We start from the raw sequence: 14,378 nt of genomic DNA, 5'->3' as shown, positions 1-14,378 counted from the left end.
GACCTGTGTTTTGATACCCCTCTGATTTAAAATATTTGATTGTAATGATTTTATCTATCAGTAGTTTTTAAATGAAATTAGTCACACTAGCTTTTCTTTATCTAACCTTAAAAGGTTTATCTCAAGATTTAACTATATGTAGTAAAAGGATACAGGGTCAGAGACATCACCAGATCTTACAGATGTTCCAGGATAGCTGGTGGGTAGCTGATAAAATTATTTAGAACCAGGTAAAGTCCAGTGAGAGGTACATAATGCCATAACCAAAATAACTAAACATTTAAATATAAATAAATAATTGTAGTGTGCCTGTCAGTTACAACACACAGAAAAAATGGCTGAGAAGCTCCTTACATACCTGGTCATGACCAAACCAGTTACAGTACAGGTAAATCCATATTTTAGCAATTACCATAAGCTGCACATTTTCAACTAATAAAATCTGTATAACTATACTTTAGTCATTAATTATCTTATAATTTTTATAACTATTGCATAAGTACATAAAATAAACAAAATAACAATTGTTGTCCCTACTGGATCAGGTATTTTGACTCCTGAGGCTTGTAGTGTGTAATACTGCATAATTTGGTATCGATCTGGTACCAAGTAAATACAGGGCCAGTAACGCTGATACCAATACCGATACTTTTTACTTATAAAAGCAGTTTATTTACTTTCATGTAGGGGAGAGCAGTGTGGCAAGATTTATGAATTGGGCATTTATTACTATAATGAACTAAGTCTGAGGTTTTTGTTCAGAACAAATTATATAATAATAAAACATAATTCATCCCTTTCATTGCACTTTTCTGAAATGATTCCCACACACACACACACACACACACACACACACACACACACACACACACAGCTCCTCTCTCTCTCTCAGCCCCCATTCTCTCTCTCTCTCTCTCTCTCTCTCTCACTCACTGCTGCATGTGTTCGGGTCTCTCAGCGCCGCTTAGTCACGTGACGGTACCACAACAAAACACAGCAGATCAGGAGCAGTAATGTGAGCATGTAAGATGTGAGAGGAGCGTCTGTACACACATGGTTTCTACTTTCTAATGAAACGGGAGAAACGTGCTGAATGTAGCGGAGAAAAAGTAAAACCGAAGTATCGATACTGTCGATATTTGGATCGTCTTGCCTACTTCTACTAATAAGGTTAGACCAGCCGTGTGGGGTCAATATCTAGCCTAGCCAACTAGTTCACAGCTGAGATACTGACTAAAACCCAAATAACCCATAAACCATAATAATTTTTATTATGAAAGATATGACTTGTGCACTGACTATACGAAAGACATTACAGCTGTGAGTTAATATCCAAGGTAAACAACACGGGTATTTGTTAGCTTAGTCGCTAGTGATAGCTGCTAAGCTAATTGCAGTGATTTCTGTTTCTATAAGGACTCTTAATAATTCTTCATCATATTAATATTGTAATAAATAACTTTTGTAAGTAGCTGCTCTCAGTAGGGTAGTAAATAAATTCAGTTGTTTAAAGTGGTCAGATTTCTTGTTTCTGGTGCTTTACTTTCTCACAACGTTACTATCATAGCGTATCACCACCTAGCAGCTAACTCATACCACTTATTTGTGTTTGCTGGGTGAATAAACATGTACAATTTTAATAGTGACTGAATACATGTGTCCTTGTTAATTTAAAATAAAAATAGGTGTTATTTTGTTAACATTTATAAACACAAAGTCAAAAGAAAAAAAAGCATACGGAATGAGAACCTCACTGCGCATGCTCTGATTCACGAAACTGAACTACGTACCTAGCCTGGTTCGTGAATTTGCGTCGGCTGCGCAAAGTGCGTAATTTGTGTTCGTAATTCATGTACATATAATTTACACTATCATTTTCATAAAATTACCCCTATTTCTGTATGTTCAATGCAAAGTATTTAAAAACTTTCAACATGCAAATGAACAATCATCCCCACTAAAGAACCATTGTTTGTAAGTGTGTGTGCAAATCAGGACAGTAATCAAGTACATTTATGTAAGATTTCATTATATGTACTTTATTTGTACATGTAAATAGACACAGACAAAAAACTAAACACTCTTTGTGCAAAATAAGCAGCATGAATGATACAAACATTTACCGCTACAACCGCAACATGGTCGCTGTTCCACCCGCTCACAACCAACTTAGCTTCTCAATGCTGTTAACAGATGATCATTTATCCAAACAATGATCCCTGCCATCCTGGCTGAGTTTGTCTCAGTAAGGTGTTCTCCTATTTCGCGTCTGCTTCTCCAGCTTTCACTGCTTTGAAAGAATAAATTATAAGTAATGCAAGTGTCTTTGCTGCTACTTTGACTGTATTGCTGACGAAAACAGAAAATGTCAGACTCAGGATTCACATCATTCATTTCAATGTGTATTATAATATTGCTTATTTATATTTAAATGAAATAATTGATTGCAGTTACATATATAAAATAATCATTTGTACTCTTTATGTATAACAGTTTGATAATAAACGGAAATTTGACCAAATGAACCATCTTCTGTCAAAATGTTTGTGGTGTTTCTGTGCCATCATGTGGATCTTTGCTGAGGTTGTTTGTTTGTTCATTAGGATTTTAACATCATGTTTTACACTTTGGTTACATTCATGACAGAAACAGTAGTTACTCATTACACAACATTTATCAGTTCACAAGGTTATATCGAACACAGTCATGGACAATTTAGTATCTCCAGTTGACCTCACTTGCATGTCTTTGGACTGTGGGAGGGAACCAGAGCACCCGGAGGAAACCCATGCAGACATGGGGAGAACATGCAAACTCCACACAGAAAGGACCCAGACCTCCCCACCTGGGGATCGAACACAGGACCTTCTTGCTGTGAGGCGACAGTGCCTTTGCTGAGGTAACTTATCCAGTTGCGAGCTTGAATTTGCTCGTCCTCCAGGGAGATTTACTAAATAAAGAGTAAATAAACATTAAACAATGTGGATGAACCAAACAGCGTCTGTACAGGAGCTCAAATACTAAAAAAAATTAAATTCAACACGTTTCCATGTTGTGTTTTGAGCACTGAGGCCAGTGGCGCCCCCAGAAATTTTTCATAGCGGTGGCCAGATGGGGCCACTGAAAATCTTGAGGTGGTACACCAAGATGAAAAGCCATAACTACATTTTCATACATTTTATTATTGTAGTATACAGACTAGTTGATAACTAATTATCTGATGTGCATAGACTAATATGGTACAATTAACATTTTACTGTACAACAACAATCCTGTTTTATTGTGGAATGTATCTGTATATACATATATAAGGTGATTCATTGTTCTTCAATAAGGCTAGTTACCTTATGAGTACATAAATCGTAAGGAACAAATAATTTACTGAAAACAAGAATGCAGAAGTTAAAAAACATCACACGGAGACCTCCGATTATTTTCGGATCGGGTTTATTGAACTTTACTGTTGCTGTGCTTTCTTTATGAACAAATATATTACAGGCTATGTCCAAAAATGGAAAACAAAACCAACCACAGTGTGATACAGTGATGGCGATTGGCTGCCTGCATTTTTATTTTTACAGAACTATTGTAAAAAATATACATTATTGACTGAAATGGACAGCACCTAATAAAATATATCAGGAAGAAGCATATTATGCATATTATGTATATGTGAATCAATTCTCCGGGGAACTGTAATATGGCTGTTTTCTTCTTTTGATAGAAGCAGTAGAGAGTGCATTTACTACTGACCGAAGTTCCACTTTTCTGGCTTTTTGTAAAATAAACACAATTATTAAATAATTTAAATTAATTTTCAGTTAGAGGTTTTTCATACAATAATATAATAACTAAACTAAATGTACTTCTTTCACTGCACTTCTCTGGCTGGTAGACAGACAGACCACTTTATTAATCCCATGGGGGAAGTCAGTTATTACAGCAGCTCAAGATACATTAAAGCAAAAAGTATTAAAGTACAAAAGTATTACAGTACACAAGTAATGTACAACACTATGTAACTAAATAAATAGAATAAAAAATGTATGCAATATAACAAACTTTAAAAGTGTCATTGCAGTAAATATGGTCAGATTGAATGTGGAATATGTAATACTAATCTGTTGTACAGTGTTCTTTGAAGTAAATATTAACAGATGTGTTATTGTAATTTTTGTAAGTAGCTGCTCTCAGTAGGATTGTAGATAAATTCAGTTGTTTAAAGCGGTCAGATTTCTTGTTTCTGGTGCTTTACTTTCTCACAACGTTATCATCATGGTGTATCATCACCAAGCGGCTAACTCATACCACATAGTTGTGTTTGCTAGGTGAATTAATATGTACATTTGTAATAGTGACCGAGTATATGTATCCTTGTTAATTTAGAATAAAAACAGATTGTGATAACGTGGTCGTAAGTGGTCGATGTTGTGAGGCTGCCACAAGACATTTCCAGAGACACGTCGTCAGGTCTTAGCAAAAGCTGGTGCTTTATTAAAGTGCTCAGTGGTAATTTACAAACATTGGAAAAAGGCATACGAAGGCTACTGCAGCCTATACCTCGTTTCACATAGGGACTAAATTCTAAGCACACTACAAACAATTAGGCCCCTCCGAGCTGCGATCTTAACTGCCATCTTAATTAGACCTCCCTCCCCCTTTCTTGGAGCATACCATTCACGGGCCACTGAAAGCATCTTAACAGTGCATTCATTTACAATACCGGCATTATCAACAACATTAGCATATGCATATTTGTATGAGCTTATAATCTTACATCTGTCTAATCATTAATGTGTGCACACGTTTAAGATAGCAGGTCTTCATCAAAACACAAACGCGCGGTATGAGAGCCACACTATGCATGCTCCGATACATTTGCGTAGAGTGCGCAAAGTGCGTTAGGTGCATCCGTACTTTACGTATGTATAATTTACACTATTACTTCCACAAAAGTGCCCCCATTTCTGTATGTGCAAAGTATTTAAGAACGTAAAATCCTCCAATGCCTACCAATCTACTGATGTCTGTTAGGATTTTAACAACATAACGTAATGGTACCACAACAAAACACAGCAGAGCAGGAGAGGAGAAGCGAGGTGAGCATGTAAGATGTGAGAGGAGCTGGTCTGTACAGACATGGTTTCTACTCTCTGATGAAACGAGAGAAACATGCTGAATGTAGCGGAGAAAAAGTAAAACTAAAGTATTAATCCCATTACACTAGTATCAATCCGATTCCAATACCAACGTTTGTATTGATACTATCCATATTTGGATTAATCCGCCCACCCTTAGAGGCTTGTCTTGTATCGTTTTAGTACAGGTAAGTAAACTTCACACAACTTCCTTTTTCAAGTTTTTTTTTTTTTTGTATAAAGTGAGACTTAAACTAATGTACATAGGTACGGGGGACTTAAACTTAAGAATGGTGAAAAACAATTGGAATTTAGAACAAATAATATGTAACATACTGTACAGGTAGCATAGTCGAGCTGATGTGTCCCAAATGGCAGCCTATACACTAAAAGCGTTGTTAAATTAGATATTGACCAATGGCAAAGCTACTATTTCGAGTGCACTTGTTTAGCATTTCCTGTGCGGATTAAGGTACAGCCCTCCGTTGTCATATTTTGAGGTTTATTTGGAATAATCATGGAATAAAAAGACATTTGGTTTGCTCGCCTTTACATTCAAGCCCAATTCAGTCAGTATAAACAGCCTGTTTGTTTTGCACTCTACATTTCCTTACATTTCCTTTCCTTTAATCTTTTCTATGTACTGATTAAATATTTGTTAAGAGAGTGTATTATTTAAACAGGATAAAGTCTGTTTGTTGGTTAAATTGCTGCCACACGTTTAGTGTTTGTGTTTTTTTAAACCCTGATCAGCATTTCAGATGTGTGGTTTCATACTTAGTCCCCTCCCTTAATGATCTACATATTCACTTGGCCAGTTTGAACCATTCAAGACCATTAAGACAGCTGTGTTTGTTTTTGTAGTGTTTATGGTGCAGTGGTTGCAGTATTTGATATTTGAACCATGCAAATTGTTAGTTCCCTTACTGCTTGTGGCATTAAACAGACATATGATTCATTAGTTGTTTTCCCCAAATTGGCACAGATTCTTACATACACTTATTTAAGTCTTTCTAGAAGAGTGCAGGCTGTTATAGTTTAATATTTAGTATTACTGCCCATAGTTTTCAAATCTGATGTGCAATAAGCTTATGCTCAGGTGATGACATATTTTTGGCCATATATTCTATTTTACTCACCTAAACACTTTCACAAAGTTAAAAGTTTATGGGTTTGATTCCCAGGTGAAGTGGTGTGGGTCCTTTTTGTGTGGAGTTTGCATGTTCTCCTTGTGTATTGGTGGGTTTCCTCTCACAGTCCAGAGACATGCAGTCAGGTTAAGTGGAGATACTAAAAGTCCCCCTAGGTATGAGTGTGTGTGTGTGTGTGTGTGTGTGTGTGTGTGTGTGTGTGTGTGTGTGTGTGTATATGTGTGTTCACCCTGTGATGAACTGGCGACCTGTACAGGGTGTTTCCTGCCTTTCTCTATGTGAATCAGATCCACCTCGCGACCCTGACTAGAATAAAGCGGTTATAAAACAGACAATAAATGAATATATTTACAATTATTTAAAAAATTTTTATTTAGCATTTTTAAAAACCATTTATCTTAGTCAGGGTAGCAGTGGGTCAGGGACCACCCAAAGAAATTATTAGTATGTGTTAACATATTTTTTTATAAAATAAATAAATAAATAAGAAATAAGTGCTAGCTGGCACAGCACTGTAATACCCAGTCAAACTCAGGTCTCATTTTCATTTTACATTTTCAGCATTTAGCAGACGCTTTTTTATCCAAAGCAACTTACAGTACAGAGACAGTATATTGTCTAAGCAATTGAGGGTTAAAGAGCCCAACAGTTGTGACCTGGCAGTGGTGGGGCTTGAACCAGCAACCTTCGGATTACTTGTCCAGTACCTTAACCACTAGGCCACAACTGTCCCATTGGTCTCCAAGGTGCTACCTACCTGCCTGGTCATGTGCTCAACAGTCATAATGGGGATGAATGGGATTTCATCATTGCTGCTGCAACAGCGACTCCTACTGTCACACACCACACAGTTAAATAGAAATATTTAACATTATTCACCATAATAGGATCTAGTATAAATATAACAAACCGTGCATTTGAAACGTGCTCAGCTCCACATGCCATCACATTATGGCAGTCAAAAGTTTCAACTATTTTGGTTTTGTCCCAAACCACATACTCCTGTACTAAATATAATGTACACTTAGTGCACGCAAGTATTTTACTACTCTGACTTGCATGGTTTTATTACTTTAACTTGTGTTTTAGTGCTAGTGGTTTAGTGTTGACTCACAAATGCAACCCAAAAGCCCAAAAGTTCTTATTATGGTAAATATTTTACTCAATTTTTACTATATTTTCTTTTATAAACAAAGCAATGCACAAACACATTTCCAAATAGTGGACACAAGCAAAAATGTTAATCATTCAGTAATGATTTGTAAATGCTGTTTGACCTGTATTCAAATAAGTACAGTACAGTAACAATAAGAAAACACTTTAGCTCAACATTCAAAATCTCTTTGTGCGACATTTTCACATATTTATTAGAAGACAGGTCTGGACTGCAGACAGACCAGTCTAGCACCTGCATTGTCTTACTGCTAATACGTGCTCCTGTAACATATGCAGAACGTGGCTTGGAATTTTTTTTTGCTAAAACAAGCAGTTATGTCTCCTAACAGGCATTGTCTAGATGACATCATATGACGTACCATGACAGATGCTAGCTTTTAAACCTTTCGTTGATGTGCTTGAGCCCGGAGAAGTCTGGTGTTTTTGGATGTTGTTGAAATAACTTTTGTGTTTGTGTAACGAAGTGTTAAATTGTGTCTTTAAAGAAATGATCTGTGCCTAGTGACTAGGGTTTTCAGAGCATTTTTAGCATGTGAGTTTATAATGCAATGCAAACTGAAGGAATAAAGGACATGCTTTTATTATAGATTTTTGGCCTTGCTCTTTGCACACATATTTTGTGGATTCTGTAAATTATGTTAATATTGTTATGGACTGTACATAGTGAAATCCCTTAGTTCCTTTCTAAACTGTTGGACTGTCTTACATGATTAAAAATTGACCCAAACATAGTCCTTTGTTAATGTCCCTTTTATATACAATCATAATAGCATCAACTGTGGTAAAATTCCAAAACATGTTTTTTGATCATCCCACAAGCGTTTCCTAACCTTTTTAGGGGTTTGTGCAAACAAAATTTGGGAGTGTGGAAGGTAAAACACTAAAAATCATCATATGTGCAAAAGACAACTTATAGATCACATGCCTTGTTTTTATTTGCATTTTACTTACCAACATGTTTGAAATTGGCTTTGTAGTCAGTAATACAAGATTATCAAATACAGTCTTTACAATGTATTGTATGTAATAATATTATATAGAGTACAAAAGAAGTGTTAGTATGTGTTATAAAATAAATTCCGCTGGCTAAGATATTCATGGTGCAGTTGGCATGAGTGCACTGAATATATTTACTTCCAACGTACTGATTTATACTGTTTAAAAACAATAATCCTGTGATCCAAGAACCACTAAAAACAGGTCTTAGAAGACCTGCTTGAACATGATTGACACAGTTCAGTCAAACGAGTTTTACATCACCATGGGTTTGAAGGCTGCCATACAAGACGGGGCAGCTTGGGTTTTTCTTAATGACCTTGGCAATAAACCACTTTAATGTAAAAGGTGCAGTCATACTAGGTCCAACCCTGGCAAAAACCACAAAAAATTTTCAAATTACCATTGATAATGACACTTTGTCTCCGTCTTCTAACATCCGAAATCTTGGTGTAATTTTTGATAGCAACCTCTCTTTTGACCGCCATGTAAATCACATCACCAAAACTGCTTTCTTTCATCTAAAAAACATAGCACGTCTACGTCCATCACTCTCCTTTTCTGCCGCCGAAACCTTGATTCATGCTTTTATTACATCCAGAATTGATTATTGCAATAGCATCCTTTATGGTACATCTAACAAAATCCTAAAAAAACTTCAGTATATCCAGAATTCAGCTGCTCGCCTCCTTACTCATACTCGCTCCCGTGATCATATTACACCTGTTCTACAAAAACTTCATTGGCTTCCCGTTGCTCAACGCATTCAATTCAAAATTCTTCTATTCACTCACAAAGCTCTCCATAATCAGGCCCCATCCTACCTCACCGACCTGCTCCATCAGCACATTCCCTCCCGTAGCCTTCGCTCTTCTGAGGCTAACCTACTGTCCATACCCTCTAGGACCAAGCACCGGACCTGGGGTGACAGGGCCTTTTCCATAGCTGCTCCATCTTTATGGAATGCTCTCCCCAAACACCTACGAGATTGTCCTGACCTGTCCAAATTCAAGTCACTTCTCAAAACTCATCTATTCAGAGTGGCATTTAACTTGTAACAACACAAAATAAATGCTTTTATTTTTGCTATTCTTTTTAATAGTTTTTATACTTAGATCACGACAGAAATGTGAAGTCCTAGATCCTAAAACTTGTAAAGTTTTCAGTTTCCTGATTGCATGTAAATCTGTCCTGTTTCTGTCTAATTTTAAGAAATTGTTCTATATTTGTTGTTCTCTCTCATAATTTAGCTAATTTTTAATGAACTGTCTTATGCTGCTCTCTTTGTTTTTATCTTAATTATTCTTGATGTTGATGTACTATTTTGATTTTGTACTATGATTTGTATGGTGTATGTACGTATTTGTTTTGATTATTTGTCTTATGTAAAGCGTCTTTGAGTATCTTGAAAAGCGCTATATAAATAAAATGTATTATTATTATTATACAGATACAGAGAAGTTACCAGCTGTAGTTATTTAGAATCAATATTAAAACTTTGGAGGCAATGCCACCAAATATAAAACCATCAAATTAATCTAAGTTGCTGTATGTATAATTTTGACCCAGTATGGTTTGTGGGCTAAAAGGGGGTGGGCACAGTGGAAGACATTTACAATTGTGACTGACTAAAATCTAAGCAATTGATGGTTGGATGGATGGGCCATGCTCCTGGGCCTTACATTGGCATCCTGGCAGAGGAAGTGCTTAAACAAATCACCTTCTGATTACTATCCCAGTACCCCAACCACTAAGTTACTATTGGTTTAGTCTTGGATTGGGCATTGGGTCCATTTCACAGCATCACAGACGTTTTTATGTCCTTTGTCCACACTAGCTGAGTCTGAGATGTGTGACGTGGCCAGTTTATGAGGTTTTTTTTCATGGACGACTTATCGTGATAGGAACAGTGGTACTGGTATTTGGTGGTGGGGCGCGATGAATACAGCGCATTGACCCAGTCGTAATAATGCACTGCAGCGGCCATAACACGATCACCACCAGTAGCACCATAAGCACGGCGAACAATAACAGCTTCTTCCAGTCAGTCAGTCGTCCCAGGAGGCCTGTTCTAGACCCCGTCTGAGCCGGAGGGCTCGCCCCATGTCCGCTGGCACCGATGTCGATGCAGATGCAAAAGGCCGGCATGCCAGTTTTAAGGCGCTTGTAGCACAGCTTTTCGCCCTCGAGCCAGACGGGTTCTTCGTGCTGCTGGTGTCTGGGCAGATGGCATAGAACCTCACGACTGGTGGTCAGGGCCGGGGGTCCATTTTTAGGGATGGGAGTAAGGTGGCGGCAGAAGGGGCATGAAATTTTACCTTCCTGCGGGTCCATGGAGATGGCCATAAGGCGTGAGAGACACTCCAGGCAAAACGTGTGCGTGCAGTCCAGCTGCTTGGGCGTTTTAAAGACATTGTCATAAGTGGTGAAGCAGATGGAGCACTGCAACTCTGGAACCTTCTCTAGTTCTGCCTCCAGGGCCATCTGGGTGTGCCATACAGTTTCTCCTGGGTCCATCTTCGGGTACATTCTCTCATGTCAGTTTGCTGAAAAAAGGAAATAGTAGATTAAAATAAATAATCTTATTTGAATATTATTTATTTGTTTGATGTGGCTTTGCCTGTATCAGCCATTATTCTGTAAATGCTGTTGTCAAGAGTATGTGGACACACCTAATTATTGAGTTCAGGTGTTTCAGCAACAGCCATAGCTAGCAGGTGTAGAAGGTTATTTAAAAAAATATTACTCCAACTTTGTTGCAACATTTGGGGCACAGTGGCTCGGTGGGTAGCACTGTCACTGCATAGCAAGAAAGTCCTGGGTTCAATTCCCAGGTGGAGCGGTCTGGGTCCCTCGAATTGAGCTGATGAATCTTGTGTAACCAGTAATTATCTGTCCTGTCATGAATGTAACCAAAGTGTGTAAAACATGATGCTAAAATCCTAATAAATAAATTGTTGCAACAGTTAGGGGAAGCCCCGTTTCCGTTTTAGCCAGAGAGGTCCATAAAGATGTTGCCTTACATGCCAGACCTCACAAATGCTCTTTTGACTGCATGGGCACAAAGTCCAAAGTAAAAAGTCGTTTTTGGACTAGTCAAGGCTTTCATAGGCACAGGGGGGTGTTGCATCTTCATATTGATGTCATTACTTGCCCTTGAGTTTGAATCTTAGCTGTGATGTCGACCTGGCTGGGTATCCAACTGGCACAGTTGGCCGTGCCTGAGGGAAAAGGGTCATTGCTGCTGCATTGATGGCACAGCATGTTATTTGGGCAAAATTCATCTTTTAATGTTTGAAGGACAAAATGTTGCAAAAATATCAAAAACTCAGCCTCTTTTTAGAAAGTGTTCCAGTGCTAGATCTGTAAATTCGTTTTCTATTTCATCTCGGTATGAATACCGGCCCACAGCCGATTCTAACAGTGACTCTGTAAGCTTCTCTGTAAGCTTCTGCTCCTGATCTATGCAAAACATCACATGCATGACGATCTGCTTTTAAAACAATATGAGGCCTTGTTCAAGTTCATAGTATATCATACAGTATCCATCTTATCAGCAGCATAAACATTCAATACAGGAAGTAGGTCGAGAGGAAATTAGATCAATGTATTATTTTATAGGTGCACTGGTCAATATTTAACTAGCTGTTGTTGTTTCAGTTTCATGTTTTACTATCTCCTTATCCCGACCAGGGTTGCAGTGGATTTGGTTTTCCCAAAGTGATGCACCTTAGATGGAAAGCCCTCATCAGACATTACCCAGCCACCCAGACAAAGCCAGCAGTGAATTATGGGTGAACATAATTCACTGCTGTGTCACATGATCAAATTATTTTAAATGAAATTTAAATATTTGAACATAGTGAAACATAATTGTTTAACCCATAACCCAATCATTAAAGCAAATTTACACTAAGAAAACAAACTTACAGTAAATCAATACTACAAGTCACACTATAGACATGCTCTTATAAAACAGTTATCCAAACTGCTCACAAATATAAATGTGTCCGAACCAAGTGCTAAATTGCTGGCAATTAATAGAAGGTTCTCGTGTCGTCATACACCTTGTAACCACCAGAGCCACAACTTTATTTTAAAAGTATATAAACACCCATGTTTCCACAACACTCACTGCCAACAAGCTTTTATAGTACTATGTAATTACATGTGGCGCTCATTTGGCGCAGCGGTAAAACACGCTAGCACACCAGAGCTTATATCTCAAACTCGTTGGTTTAAATCAAAGCTCTGCTACCAGCAGATTGACTCGTTCACAAGGTGGGTGCCGGGGATTCCTCACAACTGATGAAATTACATTCTCTGGGGATCAGTGTGTGTGACTTTCTGTATACAAAGCTGATTGACATATGAACTCGCCTCGTGCGGGAGCAAAGGTGCAGTCGGCTATTGCACTCGTGCCGAAGGGGGCGTGTGTTAGTCACGGCTCTCCTCAGTCAGAGTGGAGGTCAACATCAATAGAGAGGAAGCGTAATGCAATCGGGTTATTGGATACAGCTAGATTGGGAGGAAAAAACCAAAAAAACTCTTATTTCCAGAAGAGTGGTGGCTGTTATAGCCGTAAACTGGGGACCAGCTTAATATTGAAGACCATGATTTTTGGAAAAAAAGCTTTTTAAACTAAGTCATGTGTCCACAAAACTTTTTACTGTCTGTGAGGAACGTGTGCATTCTGCACATACATCACTGCAGCTTTGGTATATCTGACCCACACATGAACTGTTATGCATAATTACAGTATGTTCGGAATGTCGCGCCTGCTCATAAAACTCTTTGTAATAGTTTGTGTAATCCTATCCCTCATTGTGTCAACAAACTGAGCACAACATAAACTATATGCCTTAAAGTATGTGCCCCCTTCTCTTATAATTAGTAAGTTCAATTGTTTTAGCCACACCCATTGCTAACAGGTGTAAACAAAATGTAAACAAAATAGTATGTGTGGCAACAGTTTGGGCAATGTTCTCAAATGTTCCAGCATGTCGTTTTATACATATACAGTGTATCACAAAAGTGAGTACACCCCTCACATTTCTGCAAATATTTTATTATATCTTTTCATGGGACAACACTATAGAAATAAAACTTGGATATAACTTAGAGTAGTCAGTGTACAACTTGTATAGCAGTGTAGATTTACTGTCTTCTGAAAATAACTCAACACACAGCCATTAATGTCTAAATAGCTGGCAACATAAGTGAGTACACCCCACAGTGAACATGTCCAAATTGTGCCCAAATTGTCAATATTTTGTGTGACCACCATTATTATCCAGCACTGCCTTAACCCTCCTGGGCATGGAATTCACCAGAGCTGCACAGGTTGCTACTGGAATCCTCTTCCACTCCTCCATGATGACATCACGGAGCTGGTGGATGTTAGACACCTTGAACTCCTCCACCTTCCACTTGAGGATGCGCCACAGGTGCTCAATTGGGTTTAGTCCATCACCTTTACCTTCAGCTTCCTCAGCAAGGCAGTTGTCATCTTGGAGGTTGTGTTTGGGGTCGTTATCCTGTTTTCGAAGGGAGGGGATCATGCTCTGTTTCAGAATGTCACAGTACATGTTGGAATTCATGTTTCCCTCAATGAACTGCAGCTCCCCAGTGCCAGCAACACTCATGCAGCCCAAGACCATGATGCTACCACCACCATGCTTGACTGTAGGCAAGATACAGTTGTCTTGGTACTTCTCACCAGGGTGCCGCCACACATGCTGGACACCATCTGAGCCAAACAAGTTTATCTTGGTCTCGTCAGACCACAGGGCATTCCAGTAATCCATGTTCTTGGACTGCTTGTCTTCAGCAAACTGTTTGCGGGCTTTCTTGTGCGTCAGCTTCCTTCTGGGATGACGACCATGCAGACCGAATTGATGCAGTGTGCGGCGTATGG

At 38.4% G+C, this 14,378-nt stretch overlaps 1 protein-coding gene across 1 annotated transcript; it reads right to left on the bottom strand.

Moving 5' to 3' along the window:
• Positions 1–10,342: 10,342 nt before the first annotated feature.
• LOC134333856 (RING finger protein 223) lies at positions 10,343–10,978 on the bottom strand. The gene has a single exon (XM_063016025.1). The coding sequence runs from the start codon at positions 10,976–10,978 to the stop codon at positions 10,343–10,345; it is 636 nt and encodes a 211-aa protein (XP_062872095.1).
• Between the last annotated feature and the right edge of the window lie 3,400 nt (positions 10,979–14,378).

The sequence above is a fragment of the Trichomycterus rosablanca genome, chromosome 19, assembly GCF_030014385.1.
Source record: "Trichomycterus rosablanca isolate fTriRos1 chromosome 19, fTriRos1.hap1, whole genome shotgun sequence".
Classification (NCBI taxonomy): Eukaryota; Metazoa; Chordata; class Actinopteri; order Siluriformes; family Trichomycteridae; genus Trichomycterus; species Trichomycterus rosablanca.
Note: the sequence above shows the minus strand (reverse complement) of the source record. Positions and strands in the feature narration are given on the sequence as shown.

What these genes read in the sequence shown, in the direction of transcription:
- LOC134333856 (XM_063016025.1), bottom strand. Translation starts at nt 10,978, where the DNA reads ATGGACCCAGGAGAAACTGTATGGCACACCCAGATGGCCCTGGAGGCA.